This window comes from Plecotus auritus, assembly GCF_963455305.1.
Source record: "Plecotus auritus genome assembly, chromosome: 9".
NCBI lineage: Eukaryota > Metazoa > Chordata > Mammalia > Chiroptera > Vespertilionidae > Plecotus > Plecotus auritus.
In genome coordinates this window covers 49,497,222-49,515,284 of record NC_137783.1, presented here as the reverse complement: position 1 = coordinate 49,515,284, position 18,063 = coordinate 49,497,222, and the positions used below count along the sequence as shown (strand labels likewise).

Here is an 18,063-nt window from a genome sequence, read left to right as displayed (position 1 = left end):
GTGTGTGTGTGTGTGTTTTAAATATATTACATTCAACAGCCTTCAGTATTTCTTACAGTTTTGGTTATACAAATGAATGCCCCAGCTATGTTCCTTCATGGATCACCACAGATTTTCATATGAGTCTTAATAGAACAAATTTCTCTCAAATTATTATCCTCTTTCCTCAATTCTTCCAAATTTATTTTCCAGTAGCTTTATATGCTTTGTATTTCCATCCTTCCTCCCTCTCTGCTTCCCACATTGATTCGAGTGAGGTTTTAATGAGAGCATATATCCTAATGGAGAGAGCTGCAACACATCAGAGTGATCATTAAAAATATTTACCAAACAATAGTCAAGAATGAGAGCATACAGAATTCAAAATGAATAAGGAAAACAAAATGAGTTTATGAAATCAGTAAGATGGAGAAGGCTCCCTAACAGAGATGAGTTTGGATTGGTATTTCAAAGCAGTAGAGACAATAAAGAAAAACATTTCTACTTGGAACCCATCAAAGCACATGGTCAATGGGCACTTGGGCATAGTTTTATGGAACAAAGTTATGGGCCTTGTGGGACTTCCTCTTGGGATTTTATATAAGCTCCCTAAACTTCAGTGGGAAGTGCTTTTTCTCCAAAAAGTGACTCTAAAGGAAGACCTTACAAGACAGAGCATATATCAGCAAAATAGAGACAAATCTGGCCTGCTGTCTGTCTTTGTGGGTTTTTTTTTTAAATAAAATTTTGTTAAAACATAGCCATGCCTGCTCATTTACAAATGTCTACTTTGCACTATAACAGCCAAGTTGAATAGTTGCAACAGAGACCATATGATCTTCAGCCCTTTACAAAAAGTTTGTCAACCCCTGACCTAGACCACTCAACAGCATTCCATGCTTCTTTGCTCCTCTGACTTCAACAAAAGGAGACAATGGCTATAGGTTACACAAAGGTAAAAGTTTAATATTATCACGTGGAATCCACTGATATGTACCAAATATCTGCTATGCACACAATAGTACATTATCTCCCCAAAAGATGCTTTTTCCTTCTTTTACCATGCTCAAACCCCTAGACACTCACCTGTATCTCTTATAGTCTTCTTCGTCCTTTTCCAAGCTGACCAGTTCATTGGGACATGCCACGTTACCCAGCAGGCTGAGGTATTCCAGAGCCGGTGTCACTTCTGCCAGGTGATCAAGCAGACATTCCAAATCAGTGATGTGACAAAGGTTAAGGATCTCGGTCCAGGAAGACAAAAGGTTTAACAAGGAGAATAGACCATGGCTTACAGGGAAAGACTAGCCGCTGTGAGTCCAGACTGCTCCCATGATATGGCATGCGTGAGGGTTGAAATCAGCTTAGCTGTGGGTGTCTGGAAAGCTAGTCATTCACTCCTACTGTTGGATACATGAACCAGCTTTTCTCTGGACAGGTAAGGCTGAGTTCAGATCACTTGAGAGAAAATTAATGCACTTAATTGTTTTACCACACTTTCCTTTCCTCTATAGTTCTGTGTTTTGTTTTTAAGTTGAAATGATGAAGGGTAGATCCCATGTAGTAAAATATTTTATAATATGCAAATCCATAAAACTTAATTTTTTCTAGTAGTGAAAGCAAGGCATTATTTTCAAAGACCTCATTAAAAAATATCAATTCTCCTACAATGGGTAATGTATCAATAAAACATACAGGAATGACATAAACACAAACAGGGATTGGCCATCCTATTACGATCTCAGAGTTTGTGGTGGAACCAAGCATTGCTCATTGGCCTCACTGGTGGGAAAAAAAAATCACAGTATTGGGGGAAAAGGAGAACAAAGCTAGGAGAAGAAGATAAGCTGAGAAAGGTAGGACAACTTTAGTCAAGCCAGGCAGGTCAGAATGCATTTCCTGAGACCCTTTGTGAATTGAATGTTCTATGAAGGAAAAAAAAATGAAAGAGAAAAGACCAAGGAAGGACATGGTGGTAAAATTATTCCATGATCTATCCCCACAGTGGGCTTCACTGTCCAGTCAAGGCAAACTCTGAGACACCACAAACCATGTAAGGAAAGAGTCACAGATGCAGGATATCACATGGATTGGGAAGGACTAGTTCACACATCAACTCATCAATTGAGCTGATGAGCTAGCCCTAAGCAAGATGGTGATTTGACAGGCCAGAATGGAGGCCACGAATACCAAGAGCCCATGGACAAGAGGAATTATCCAATGTCAGGAGAGAAACTAGGAGAAGCCCTTACTACTATGGACAGAAAAGTCTAACCAAAACCTAGTTCCCTCTTAGGGCCAAACTGAGAGTCTATGGTGGAGCTAAGCATTGCTCAATGGCCTCATTGGTGGGGAAAAAAATCATGGTATTTGGGGAAAAGGAGAACCTTACATCTTCATCTATATTTTTATCTACTGTATGAAAGTGGGAATGTGAAGGAATAGAACTCAAAACTGGCAAGATTTTCAAGTTGAGAAAACACTGGGCAACTGAGTTGGATTGAGATGCCAATCATTTTTCAACATTTAGTGACAACGGATGGGAAACCCAGCAGGCCACCATCCAGGGAGGCCCAGTTTAATCTGAGTAAATCTTCACATGTAAATTTCCCACAGAACTAATAAAGCTAGTATGTGAGGGCTCCTTGCTTGCGCAGGGCTCTGAAACAAGCCCTAGTAATAGACCGCACGGTCACGTGTTCTGTGAAATTTGCAGAAGTAGGCTATTTAAACCACAATTGGTTAAGATAACTGTTTTTCTTCACTAGGATGTCATCTACTACATGTCACTTTGAGTTGGGTGACATTGGAGTGCCTGTGGAAATTCTGGGAACGTGACTAAGAGGGACTTGGGAAGAAGTGGCATTTAATTAGGATTCAGTGAGATATATTTATGTGGTTTGCATCATATCTGTGTCTGGTTATTACAACAGTATCAGTAGGAACAGCTTCCAGTAATATTCATGCTGACACAACATGTAGGGACCAACATAAAACTGATGATACAATGATTAACGAGTTTATCAGGTCAAAGAACATTTAAGATTAAGTTATTGAGTGTATATATATACACACATAAATAACTTGAAATGTCCCAAAATATAACAGCTCATACAGGAAGAAAATATATGAGTTTTTTCAATATTTAAAAATTCTATTTTTATTTGCCAATAATTTAGTGGTTAAACTACCAATAAGGAGTGATAAATCTGAAAGAAACCTCCCTAAACTATTAAAAATACAACTTAATTTTCAATTAGATGGAATTATCTCTCTATTTTCTCTCTATAAAATATTATAAAATTATATAACAAAGTTATAAGGGAATTTGCAGGAAAAAAAGCTTTTATATAGACATGTGTAGTACAAAAAGATTCACTTTTCTAAATATTTTAGTGTGTGGTATTTTTCAACTTAAATTTTATTTTGTTTTGATATATTTTCTATTCTAAATAACACTAATCATCATAACTAATTTTGCATTCACCCTTACGTAGTTTTTCCCTTTAAGAGGGCTTCCTCAAATTATGTAAGTTTTACACTCCACAAAATCTGGGTCAGCCAATGAGCAGGGGGCTGTGGAGATGTGGACTCATTCGAATCTGGATCATTTCTTGGGCAAACATCTAGAGGCTTCAAGAAGCTTCAGCCATCTTGTGCCCATAAATCTAAGGAACTCTGGATTTCCTGAGCCTTTGAGTGTGCTCCATTTAGGATACTGTGTGTGGCAGAAGCTACTCTATCTTACTAAGCATTTTAACTACCCACTAACTGATCAACTGGGGTTAGCCAGGTAGTCTTCCCCAAATCCACACCAGGCAGGAATCGCCAGCACCTACTTCAGGACTCTGTGGACCAGAACTTCATCATTACATTGATACCACTGGAGGATGAAACAGGAGGAGGAGATTTAATTGGTTCCTTGGTCTCCTGGGTCAGCAAGGACAAGCACAGCCTTGTCTTGACTGATTGCAGTCTCTGAGAGAGAATGTGTCACACTCCTGTTTGTAAAATTGCATAGAAAGTTAACCAGAGTCAATGAGAGGAGGGAACTGGGGTCTGAGGCTAATCAAGACCACCACAGTGGAGACTCTTTCAGCAATTCTCCTAAGGCTTTGGGTTTTGTTCTCTTTTTTTTAATTTTTAAAAATGTGACACTATCTGGCACAGTTTCATTTCTCTCCAGCTGGATTCTTAGCACACACCTGGTTTCCTTCATTGAGCCTTCTCTAGAGTACTTGCTGCTTTGAATTTTTTCAGTGTTGTCTACAGAAAGTTGCCACTGCAGAACCCAGCGGTCATGGCTGGGCTTGCCAAGGGAGATTTTCTGCTGGGGTCCAAGATCAAAGCAACATCTTGCCTGGAAAGTTTGGAGCATGAGGGAGGAGGGGTGCCTCTGGGGTCAGGGTCAGTTGCACAGGCCCGAAGCTGTTTCCCAGGTGAGAGAAGGGGACATACCTTTCTTCTGTGCTCGGCTTCAAAGGGCAAAGGGCAGCATCTATAACCACTGGGAGGATTTCAACCAAAGCTCATCCTACTATAGGATTTTTGAGTGCTAACTAAACAGTGTACATGGCATAGTACCTCATTTTGATTTGCACATACATCAGAAATATTATCACATTCAGCCCTAACCGGTTTGGCTCAGTGGATAGAGCGTCGGCCTGCGGACTGAAAGGTCCCAGGTTCGATTCCGGTCAAGGGCATGTACCTTGGTTGCGGGCACATCCCCAGTAGGAGGTGTGCAGGAGGCAGCTGATCGATGTTTCTCTCTCATCGATGTTTCTAACTCTCTATCCCTCTCCCTTCCTCTCTGTAAAAAAGCAATAAAATATATTTTTTTAAAAAAAGAAATATTATCACATTCACGTTAACAATGAAGGAAACTGGAGTCAAAGGTCACACTGTCAGTAAATGGCACAGTTTATATTTAAACCTAGAACTGAAGAAATGGCATTTCTAGGGACACATGACTCATCATTTTCTAACACAAAAGGGAAAGTTTAAATACTGAAAAATGAAAATTCTTAGTCCTGCTTTCTAACTCAGCACATCCTACTTGTATTACACGTCTTCCTTGTTGGCATTATAGTTCATGCTGTCTCTCCATACATGTGCTGAAGCACACAGGGAGACAGAAAATGAAGAAATGAACTATGATTTAAAATGAAGTCTCTTATCACCCCTAAAGGAAAAGTGGGTGAAAGATTAGGTATCCATATTTTTCTGAGATCTCAGTTGTTCTCTTATTTGTGGCTGAGTATTCAGACATGATATGGCCAACTGCCCATCCCTACAGGGGAACAGCCAGGGACAGAGAGAGAGAGAGAGAGAGAGAGAGAGAGAGAGAGAGAGAGACACTATTGGCCAGTGCAAATGAACCTAAGGAAGAAGAGTGACATAAGCTATGAACCAAGAGATGAAGAGGTAACCTGGGAAGACCAGGCTTTAGGGATGCCAGGACAGGGCTCCAAAGCTGACAGCTGAATGGAACCCTCAGGGACAAGGACTGGGAGAACAAACATGCGAGGTCCAGCAGGAGGTAAGCAGCCAGGAAGTGGGGCATTGGTGAACTGGGGAGAAATGTGCCAGATGCTGGGTTTGGGGTCTGGAATTCCTTTCATAAGCTCCCACTGCATCTGGAAGCAGGGCCTTGCAGAGCCAGTCACAGGCAGCTGACTCTTCCCGCATCTTAGTTCCTCTTCTTGTGCAGTGATTGCCCCTCCACCTTGGGTCTCAGAATCTGGGCTGAGAATTAACACACCTGTGTTCTAGACTGAGCCCACCACAGACAATCTATGTGATTTCAAAAAGTTCATACTCTCCCAGTTTTTTCATAAAAATGAGAATTATCCCTAGTGGTACCCGACTCACAGAATGATGTGAGGGCAATATTAAAGTGTAGTATAGAAGTCAAAGAAGCACTCTAAATCTATACTCTGATGTTGGTTATACTGTGGCCCAAATAACTTTAGATAAGTTCACATAATTCTCTAGGATAATAATAAAAGTAATACTAACCCTTACGTAGAATTTAGTGTGTTACTATAACTATTAGTATTCCATAGCCCTTACAACAACCTATGGGGTGGGTACTATTATTGTCCCCATCTTAAGCCAAAGCATAGAGATGTTAAGTAACTTGTCCAAGTCATGCAGTAAGTGGTAGACCTGGGTACAAGCCCAGGAAGTCTGGCTTCAGAGCCTGTTGTTCTTAAGTACTATTTGGCAGTGGCACTTGGTAAAAGATAAAAGAAACCCATAACCCAAATTCCCAGGGTCCAGTAACACACTCATTGTATAAACAGATTTAATTGTGAGTAAAACCAAATGGAAAACTCCAGACTTACAAAGCAGATAAAATGAGTGGTGGTGGGGGTCAATAACCATTCTATATATGCCAAAAAGCAGAAAATTAAAAAATAAAACAAACAGCACAGAAGAACTTGAGGTAGAACCCCATTTGATAGCAAGTTTCCTAATATGGTTAAAATAAGATTCAATTTATAAGAAAGAGTGAATACCTAGAAGGTCAATAGTTCCTTGAGTTCCTTGATTCTAGGTCTCTCTTTATTGGAAATATGAAGTAAAAACTTAAGGAGACAGGATATCAAGGTCTCTCTGTTAGATTAATGAAATGAGCCATGCCTCTGTGTATTCACACATGGCATAGTCCCCTCTCACGGTGGTTCTACGTTTGGTGTGTAACTTGCTTTGGCCATAGGACAGCAACACACATGGGCTTTAAAAGTGTTGTACATCAGAACTTTGCTCTTGGAACTCCCCTCCAATGTGGAGAGGCCTGTGCTAGCTTGTGGGTGACATGTAGTTCAGCCCATTGCCAGCACCAGTTCTAGTTCCAGGCCTTTGAACAAGGCCATCTCAGACCATCTGGCCCCAGCTGAGTTTCCAGATAACTGTGGCTGGCTGCCTGGGTGGCCCAAAGCAAGACTAGAAGAACTGTCATCCGATCTCTGCCCAAATAGCTGACCCATAGTCTTGTAAACCAATGAAATGTTTGGTTTTTAAAGCAACTCACTGTTGGGGATTATTATGCAGCAAAGCTAACTGATAGAGCCCAAGTCTAAGACATTTCACAGAGTAGGAATAGCAATATGGAATTATGTAATGGTTGGAGAGCCTGAGGTACTGTTACAAGTAGATAGGAAAGTCAATCTGCCAAAAAGGTGGAGTCAAAATTGTTAGGTTAAAAGGATGACATATATCATTACTGGTGCTTTTACCTGCTTTTCATTCTATGAATTTTGGGTCAAGTATAAAGGGAAAGTAAGCTAATTCTCATGATCATACTGACAGCCCGGAGAGAAAGAAGAGCCATGGTGCATCCTGAGAGAGCCAACCATAATCTCTTGTATCTACTGATAACAAAGCACATACAGCAACACAGCGACAGGACTGATCAGCTTGGCACCTACACATTGCCTTCTGCTTCGCTCCCTCCCAGGCCATACCATTACTCCCTGGGCATTACTGCTATACATTGGAGAAGATGAGGCATGGAGCAGGAAAAGAACTCAACCAGAGACAAAGAAAATCCGAATTATAGAGCCAAGAGGCCTGCTAGTCTCTGGTAACTGCCGATCTGAGAATAAAACTATGATCCAATTTAACTTATTCCTATAAAAATGATTAACAGAGGCTCTTAGAGGATGACTGGTCCAAGGCCACATAGCTAAGCATGATCAAGCTGACTCATGAACACACGTTCATGAACTCTAATACTCGACAGTGATGCGGGACACAGGATATGAGCACTATGGCCCAAGGGAGAAACCGTATCATCCAATCTAGCCTAATATTCCTTCCGTTCTTGATCAATTTGAGAATATTGTCCCACTGATCACCTAACACAGCCTAGGAATCCATAAGACACACTGACTATAACACTTTTTCAAACAGTGACTAGAAAACTTAGTTGACTTGAGGATAGGAAATGGAAAAATCCATCAACATTTCATATGATGAACACTGACATTTACCTATAGGCAGTCTCATTCTCCTTCTATTAAAGTGCTAATTAATAATGACCACAAGTAGTATATTTTACAGAATAAGGAAAATATAAACTTAGGACTTGAAGTATAAACAGTGGGTAATAAATGTTGACATATGCATATAGGTTAAACTTCACATGCATATTTGGCTTTATATCATACTCTAGGGAAAATGCCCTGATCCCTTTTCTGTTCTTAACTTGCTTTTCACCTGTGATCGTGAACTAGTGATTAAACCACTCCAGGTCTCAAATGTGCCATCAATGAAACAAGATGATTGGACTTCAAGTCTGAAGCAATACAGTAGAATGGAAAGAAGTCTGGATATAGCCACAGTTGAGAATGAATTTGGGATCTAGCATCTTATTAAATGTCTGGCTTTGGGTCTATACTTCGCCTCTTTCCCCATCTGGACAAAGGAGTAACTACACCCTACTTACAAGATTGGATAAGAATGAAAAATACAGTGTGAGGCAAAAGTAGGTTTACAGCTGTTTGAATGGAAAATAATAGAAGCATAAACTGTGTTTCACCTACTCACAACTGTAAACCAACGTTTGTCCCACCCTGTAATATATTTAAAGCTACTCAGCACAGAGCCTGATCCACAGGAATGCCCCCTAAAGAACAGCTGATGATAATGATTCGTTCACTTATCCAACAAACATTTACTGACCCTCAACTCTGTGCCAGGCGTTATTGTAGATGCACATCCAGGAGTTAACAGCACTGACACCACACTCTGCCTCGCTGGGCTGGCGTCATGATGGCACAGACCCTCAATCTAACATTGGAGCCATGTGCCTTCCACTGCAGAAAGGTTCTGACTCCATTCTCTGCTCACAGTGGACTCCAGAGCCCTCAGTCCCTCTGAGTCTCCTCTGAGGCTGGCTAGGTCCTCGCACACTTAAGAGGCCATATACCAGCCTGGCTCTCCCAGGCCTTTCTCATCACCCTACTGTGATGAACACCATAAAAAACAGGATAGGCCGGGGCTTCACACTTATTCTCCACCTCAGCCCCTCCCCCGTCTCCTTCACCACAACTGTTGCCCAAGAGAGCCTTCAGGAATCCTCTGCAAAGGCCAAGTTTGCTCAGCAGCATTACCCTCGACTTCCCACCAGAGGTCGCCCTCCCACACAAGCCCAAGCAAACAGAACCCGGATTCGCCTTCTTGGCAGAGTGACATTATTTTCTTTCTCTATTTTTATCTATTAAAAAGATTTCTTCAGAGCCATAACTTAGATCTCTGCACTAAAATGGAGCAACAGGAAGATATAATGGTGCATTTCATTTATGAATGACCTATAATAAATTACTCTGAAGTGTCCCAAGTGCCAGGAGACAGAACGCTTTGTCTGCCCATGAACTGTATTTCACATACTTTAATTTAGCTGACACATAAAACTCATTTGACATTTTGCAGGTATTTGTGTGGGGCCGGGGAGGAGAGCTGGCGAGCAGGAGGGGACCACTGCGGGGCTGGGCGGGGAGTGGGGGCAGCAGGCAGAGCCAAGGATATCTGGTTCTTGTTGAGGGTTAAGGTATGGAGCCTGGGTAACCCTGGCAACACGAGGTCGTTCCCCAGCAGATTGTTGTCCAAGACGAGCTCCTCCAGGCTCCCGAAGGCGCTCAGTCCTTCCAGTGACCTGCAATGACAAAGGCAACAGGAAAAATGATCCTGCACTAAATCAGGGAGGCCATTATGAGCCGAAATAAATATTTTAACCTTCCCTTTCAGGACTGGGAATAGTTTGGGCTTGGTGCCTGTCAGCAAAGTGAATGACAAGAATTAGTAGCGGGAGCCGGGCGGGGGCGGCGGGGGAGAAGGGGCCGCTGGCACTCACCGCATCCTTCACGCGTTGCCAACATGAAGGATGAGGGTCACTTAGTGAGTAGCCAGGATCCAAAACAAAGGGCTTCAGATGCGGCCTGCAGGATAAATTTGTCAATGTCTTGTGCCTGCAGGCACCCAGCCTAGGCTGACCCTAACCTCCATTCCCAAGATAAATAACTCTGTCACAGTTCACCTTCATTCCCTGGACACAAATTTAAGTTGTCATCCATCATTCCTGCCCAGAAATATCATACCCGCTTACAATAATAAATATAACTTCAAGTATCATTTCTTAGCGGTTCTCCTCGGCACAGGGGTAGGAAACAGCGAGGAAGCCATCCTTTCTCTCTGCTCACCGCCTGTGACTTTTCCCCCTCTGCTTTTTTCCTTCACTAATCACTTAATTTGCTTCTGCCCAGTGTCCCTGTGGCTGTCCCAGGGGCAGGGCACCGAAGGAGCAATAATCCCTCCAGTGTGAGGGGTTGCTTCTTTTTCTTTCTTTGACTTCTTTTCCTTTTTCTTTTTGTTTGGGGGGCAGGAGGGAAAGGGCTGGGAGGATTTCTTTTTCAATGATCCTGGCTTGAAGTTACCGTTTTAATTTATGAAAAGTGTATTTCTCACTTTATTTCTGAAAGAAGTGTCGAGCGCAGCAATATAGATGTCGAGGCAGTACATAAACAGGCATCTGAAAGAATTAAGTACCCAGCTCAGGGGGGAGTATTCAAAAAGGAAAAACAGCCTTGTTTATACACTTAGCTGGAAGTTTCTCTGGAGGTGGGTTCTAAAGTGTTGGGGTCAGCGGTGGAGAGTAGTTGCCCGCCTGTGCGGGCCCTGGCGCTCACAGGCATTAATTAAAGAAGCCACCGGGCAGGTGAGAGACTTACACAGACACACACTCCCAGCTCGGTCACCTGCCAGACCCGAGAGCCGTGCTGAGCTTGCATGGCTGACAGCTGAGCTGCAACGTCAACCAGAGGGCGGACGCACATGGGATCTCCTGGTGATTCTGTAAAATGTGACGAATCAGGGGATGCTGTCTGCACTGTTTATTCATCTCCTGGTGGCATGCACATTACAGACCCGCCTGCTGGTGTGAGCAACGCCTGTACATCTGGTGTGGGTGCGAACTTCAGCGCAAGGGCCATCTCGAGCCATCCACATCTCCTTGCGGATTTCTGCCTTAAGGACTCCCCGCACTGAGGACTCCAAAACAGTGCTTGGGAGGTGTAACATGCATTGCAAAGAGGTAATTAAATCCCCAGAATTCACTGGGCCCAGAGCTCCACCAGCAGATCCCATCTCTGCCTGACCCTCAGGGTGGTCCCACCCAGGACCCAGAACCCAGACCACGTGTCCTCCTGCAGCCAAACACTACCTGCTCCAAGCAGGAGGCAGGACAAGACTAAATACATTTTAGGTTAAGGGTCAGTGGGGTCATCCTGCCTCATTTCTTCCTCCTCCTTTCTCATGGGCCTCACGTTTCAGGGAAAAAACATGACTTACACACCGGCAGTCAGGACAGTCTGGAATGTTATACCAACTCCCTATTTCCTTGAGTGTGGGTCTGCGCACGTCCATAGCCCACCTGAACGCCTTGTTCTGTGTTGATTCCAGCTCATAGCATCTCATGAGGAATAAGTGCAAGAAGATTAACTAGTTACGTTCCTTTCTTTTCTCTTCCTCCTTTCTTTCACTGGTTTTGCTGGAAGCCCTGACTTGCGGGGGGCAGGGAGGAGGCTATTGAGGATGCAGATGGTGGGCAGATCACCCAATGCACAAAGGCGTGCAGTAGGTCCTGCTTCTGCAGGGGCACTCTATGCTTCCCGAAGTGCCTTGCTCCGTGGGTTTAATGAGTGATGATCCCCAAGCGCTTTTCAGAGCGAGGCTGTTTACCAGGAGGGAAGCTGAGGCCGCCTCCCTCCCTCCTGTGGGGGCGCCTTATGGAGGGCTAATAAGTCCTTTGTGCGAAACATCGGTTGGGCTCTGGTCAGAGGCAGCATCCAAATGCACATTGTTCCCGAGTTATGTTATGCAAATATAATGCTCATATCATGAGAATCCGCAAACAGTTGGCAACTGGCAAGCAGAAGAAAGCTTCCTTCCAAAAGTGCTTCAGGGGAGGCATAAAACAAAATGACATCGCATGAAAGGGACAAAGCCGGGAACACTAGAGGGAGTGCCCACAGAGACCGCCTTCTCTCCGGGCTGCTCGGGGCAGAGCTCAAGACCAGCTTCAGGGTGAGGCTTCACCAAGGCGCTGGAAGGCTGGGGCTCAAGCTCTCCATGACCTGTTTGGTTTGGAGATTCCCTTTGCCACTCAATGTTATTAGCTGCTCAGTTAAAAGGGAACCATGTTGCTGCTTAATAAATCCCGGTCTTCCTGCCATCCGTGTGGTGTGATTTAATTGGCTGAATTTGGAGCTGAGGGATTGGGGACAAGAGACAGAGAGCGTGGTGAAGGGTAACACTGGAGGGGACAGGGCTCCCAGGGCTCAGCTAGCCTGTGGAGGCCACTAAACCAACACCTGGAAGATAGTTTTATTTTTCACTTTTTGGAAATTTGACTTTTGTTGTTTTCCAGAAAGGAGACATCATTTGCATCCTTTATTGAGCTGATGCCCCTGTACACAGGATGCCTGAAAACAGATATGTACCCGTCAGTAAAATGACAAGGCTAAAGGGCTTCAAGGAGCCACAGAGCTATGCTGCTTCATGGGACAGTGATGGTAGCTACAAGGAATAGATGGCAGGACTGAATTTCTCTGCTCTAACCCAGTGTGTGGAGCAAGGTGTACCCTGGATCCTGGTGGAAGGGGTGGCTGTCACTCCAGGGTTACTCACCAGCTTAGCTGGCAGTGGCTGCTGATGTCTGAAGGAGGGGGGGCTGGGAAGGAGAGGCAGATCTGTCGGCCCTGGCAAGGGGCAGGAGGGGGAGGGCTAGGCTTTAGCTGCTACCTGGGCACAGCCAGCTGGAGAGAGAGCTTCCCAGCCCAGTCAGGAGACGCCAAGGGCACAGGGAGACATGTGCGGTCTGGTTTGGGTGGCAGGTGGTTTGCTCTAGAAACCTAATCAGCTGCGCAGAAGCGCCTTGCAGGCTGTGCGCCTCCCGCTCCCCCAGCAGGAAAGCTGCCCATTGTCTCACCCACAGGTGCCGCCTCAGCGACCCATGTGCAGGGCCCTGGCTGGGCTCCCCCAGGAGCCACTGCGGCTGCCGGAGGGTCCCAGAGCCTCTTCCAAAGTCATATCGAGATGACAAAACATCACAACACATTCAGCTCCAGCAGATTCAAACAGAGAGAACTTTTAAGTTTCCACTGTAATTAACCCTATCCTCGTTAAGATAATTATGATCAAGCTTCCTGTCACAGTTAATATCCAGCATCATTGCCTATGGCTCACACTCTGCCCTCATTAGCTTATGAAAACAGCGGCACTAAACAGGCGGCTGCCACCCTTTCCCGGGAGGCCAGTGGCTGTGAGGGGCCTTGGGTGGGTCAGCAGGTCCCACAGAAGGGCCACCCCTTGAACTGCAATCCCTTCTGCTCCTGTGTGGGCCACACACTCAGAAGCCTTCATCCTTTTTCCAAAAGTCAGCCACTGGTCAGAATGGGGAGGGAGAAGGGCCAGCAGAGCAGGGCTGGTCGATTTGGGGCAGGGGAGCTGCTAAGATGGAGCTATTAGCCCTTCCTGCCCCTTACCTGGCAAAAATCCAGCCAGGAAAATCCCCAGAGGGCACCTCCAGAACCCCTGGTTCAAGATCTGCCAACCTATTCCTGGGGTACAGGCTGTGGTAAGAATTAGATCCGTCTGTCCTTAGCTCCCAGCCTGTACCAGGAATGACACTTCTTCCTGGCATGAGCTTGGCAGGGCAAAGGAGACAGTTAACCAGGTCCTGAGAAAGACACGTGTCCACATAGCTGGCCTCAAATCCAGAACCAAGGGTTAGGGTACTCTCAAACCAGTTAAGAAAATAACATCTCCACTAAGATCTTCACCTGCGTCCTCCACTACTTCTACCTAAGCATCCATAGATGTGTTTTTAACAGAGGAAACGGGGAGGCGATAAACATGGTGGAGGACCTAACCCCTGTGTGACGCCTAGTCCTCAGACTCACCACGGGCTTTTTGGGTCATTTCTGTCTGCCCAGCTCCCAAGAAAAAGGGGTCTCAATGTAACCTCCATGAGACCCAGGAAGTCTTCAAACATACAGGAGGGCTCAGTACCTCTGCCAACAACTACTCCTCGGCCACAAGCCTGTCAGTTGCTGAGAGCAAAGCTGCCAGTGGAATCCCTGGGGCAGGACAAGGCGCAGGCCTCGGGTGACTGGCCAGGGGCGGTCAGGGCAATCTTTAAATTCACATTATTTCAGAGGCCAGAGGCCTCCCTTTCTGTACCCTGGGGCCAAGTGTCTGAGAACAGGTGGGGGGACATTCGGTGAGCCTGCACCCGCACACCAGTACTGGCTATTAAACTGGTTAAATAAATATACCTGCTGACCAGCTGGTAAAGAATTGCAGTTCTGAGTACCCAGAGTGGCCCTCCCTGTTAATCTGGCCACTGCCTAGAGCCCCCAGACCTTCCCACAATTCAGCAACTAAGTGGTTAATGTCTCCCTCCCATTATGGGGGCTCCAGGAGCCTGCTCTAGCCAGGATCTTTCAAACTGATCAGTGCAATGGTTAAATAATTTAAACATCACCCTTGAGAGAAAAAATAGTAACTTGCACCCCTCCTACTCCCCCCAGCATGCCAAGTACTGTGCCTGGCATGCAGCAGGTCCTTAGGAAATGTTCCACAAACTGACTTCTATGAGAGGCCATGACCACAGCTACAGGACAAGACAGGCCACACAGAACCATACATGTGGGATGCAGAGGAGAGCAAAGAGCAGAGCTGCAATGCGGCTGCTCATGTTCCAGACAAGGGCCAGTGGCACACAGGCATCTTTAGAAAGGCTAGTCATCAACACCATGAGAGCTACTCTTTCCTCTGTCACCAGACTCTTTTTATAGCATATTTAAATGCATATATATACATGTGTGTATATATGCACACACACACACACACAGTAACGTACTCAATGTAGTGATATACTGTAGCATATTACCATACAGTGTACTATATGTGCAGTTGGCTCTATGTATTTTCTACATCTTTTCCTGTCATTCAGGTCACAAAGCTAGTACAAATAATAATATAAATCAAACAGTCTATATGGTAACAATATCAATAGTGGTGAAAGTGTCTTTTAAAAATAGAAGAATACAGAAAAGGCTCTGGGTGCTATAAGACAGTGTATACTGACATGGTGTATGCTGACAGTGTATCACATGGAATTTGTCACAGTCACCCCCAAAGCCCTATTGCTTCCCTGTCAGGATGGATGATCTTTGAGTTACAGAGAATAAAATTCATGAAAGAGTTGAATCTAAGGCCAATTAAAAAATGTAAGGTAGTAAATGAGGCATTTATTAACTTTAAGTGGCATCAAGTCTGAGGCCATTGTGCACCACACCCAATAATACTAAGAAAACTATAAAGCATGGTGCTAGGGAGCCAGGGAGAAGGAATGAGGAGCTAGAAGCCCAGAAATGGGCACTTGCCGTTCCAGTGATTTGAAAAGGTAGGTGACATTCTTCAAACTTTGGATTCATATGTTTATCAACTTGTCTACATGAAACTCTGGTCAGATTATGCCTCTGAGGAACTGGTATATGCTTGCCTTCAGACAATGTAAATCATGCATCTGATCATGTTACCCTTTTTACTTTTGCTTCCAGTAAGCTCAGAGCCAAACTATGACCCAACTGTGAAAAGGTCTCTACATCTGCTTTTTAACTTCACTGTGAGACTTACAATTTTTATAGTCTTGATATTTCATTTATCTGTAGTTTTGTTTTATTAATTCTGATAAGCTTTAGCTCAAATCCTTTGTAGAATGAGTTAGTATAGCTATCAACTGCATATAGCACAGATTCTCAAACAGGCAATTTCGGTGCATTAAGGACAAGTTCTGTGGGACCAGCTATTAATGCGGACAGTTAACTAGGAATAAAGATGTATATTGTATCCAGAATTCAAAATGGCTTTGAAAATACTTCTAATGATATTCTTATGACAAGAGAGCAAAAAGTGGGCTAGAAAATGACAAATTTAGGTAAGGTTGTAACTGGTTCAAACATATACTTGAAGAACATTAACGAATGGCTCAGCTTGCTCTGAGGGAAGGTTCTGGGGACTTTGGTCCTGAATTTTGCCAATACCTTGGTAAGGCCAAGTTGATCATATGTATGGAGGCCAGGACCCTGGAAAGATGCTCAGGAGGATACAGTAGATAAAAAATGATCCTGTTGGAATCAACCCATTCTTTCAGCCCAAACAAGATGATATTTTGTGTCTAATGTAAAGACTTAAATGTATATTCAAAGTTCTACTACCTAAAGTACCCATTGAAAGAAAAAGTTAAAAGACAAATAAAAATTAAGAAAAATATTTGCAATCTCTCTGATAGACTGAAGTTTAACATCCTTAATATGCAAAGAGTTTTTGAAAATCAATAAGGAAAACCCTAAACAAAAATGATCAAAAGAGATAAACAGAAAATACACAAGGGATGAATAAGGTCAATAATGGAAAAGTGGGTAAAATTTCAGCTTCTCTGGGAAGCCAAAATATTCTGATTAAACAAGAGATTTTCACTTAACTAGCAAATACACTGTTTTCTTAAATCTTAGCATAGTCTTGTCAAAAGTTGAAGATACTAGACTAATACAATGTTAATGGGGAGTGAAATTGTTATAACCATTTTGAATAGCAATTTAATTAAAAGCCTTTAAATTATCACCTTTTAAATATAGTAATTCTAAGAATTTATTCAGTAATATAAATTTTATATACTTTTTTATAAGTGTGTATGTTTAAGTATGTTCATTATAGCATGATTTATAGCAAATTATAAACAAGTCTAAATTCTAAGTGATAAGAGGAATGATCAAATACAGCTCAATATCTGTATAATGAAATACCATGCAGCAATTAAAAATGATAGTGTAGCCTGACCTGTGTGGCTCAGTGATTAAGCATTGACCCATGAACCAGAAGATCAGGGCTGGATTCCAGGTCAGGGCACATGCCCAGGTTGCGAGCTCAATCCCCAGTAGGGGGCATTCAGGAAGCAGCTGATTCAGGATTCTCTCTCATCATTGATGTTTCTATCTTTCTCTCCATCTCCGTTCCTCTCTCTGAAGTCAATAAAAACAGATTTTTTTAAAAATGACAGTGTAGATAGATGTCTACTGATCCAACAAAGTTGTCATGCTATCTAAGCACCTAAGATTAAGTTATAATATATATAGCACATATACTCATGCATGGAAATTAAAAGGCACCTGTGTGATCCCCTGCATTCTCCACATAAATTCTAATTTGTACCATATTTTACATGTTGATGGTTAAAAGTCATTAAGGAGGGGAAAAAATGGCAGCGGAATAGAAAGACGTGTCCCGAGCCTTGTCCCAGAGCAGATAGAAAGAACAGCTGAGGGTCGCACGGGGAGTGTCTCTTGGTGAGTTAAGGGATAGCTTTACTCCAGGAGAAGGTGGGGGACTGCTGGACGGGGCTCCCTTGACCAGGCAGTCCCCACTGCTGCTGGGTTCCCTCCCAGAGCCACCTAATCGGAAGCGGACACTGCGCCATCTTGAAGGGCAAAGTGGATGTTATTGGAAGCCTGAAAATCTACAACTGCAGCACCCACTGAAGAGTTGCAAACCCCAGAGCACCGGTCCCCAATTGGCCCAAACATGCGGATTCAGAGGAGCTCTACACTCCACCACAGAAAGGTCAGATTTCGCCTGGGATAAGTTGAGGTCTCTGGTCCCGGCAGGACAGAGAAACGCGTGCACTGCAGGAGCTGGAGAACCGGGGGAAGTCTGCGCCTAGAAAAATCCATGGCTGTTGGGGCTGGCGTGATCCATGAATGTGGAAAGGGGTCCTCAGAACTGCTAACAGAGGGGATCTCTAAAAAGCAACCCATTTTGATCAGACGCAGAAGGACAGCCTAAAAATTTTAAAAGTGTGCCGGCTGCTTGGACACGGCGGGTGGGGGGGTGGGAGGTGGAGGAAGGACTGCGCAGACTTACGCGCATCCCCAGAGTTCGCACACTTGCGCTTTCTCCTCTTTAAATCCTTGCTTCTGATTGCTGAGCCCAGTGCATGGGATCACCCAGTTGGGG

General features: G+C 44.1%; 1 protein-coding gene across 2 annotated transcripts in view; it reads right to left on the bottom strand.

Moving 5' to 3' along the window:
- Positions 1-18,063, bottom strand: part of LRMDA (leucine rich melanocyte differentiation associated) — a 1,091,841-nt gene that overhangs the window by 495,342 nt on the left and 578,436 nt on the right. For both annotated transcript variants that reach the window (XM_080687598.1, XM_080687599.1), the window contains exons 3-4: positions 9,517-9,643; positions 1,066-1,205 (exon numbers count right to left, since the gene is read on the bottom strand). In XM_080687598.1, coding sequence (XP_080543724.1) covers positions 1,066-1,205; positions 9,517-9,643 — 267 coding nt within the window. The remainder of the gene's footprint in view (positions 1-1,065; positions 1,206-9,516; positions 9,644-18,063) is intronic.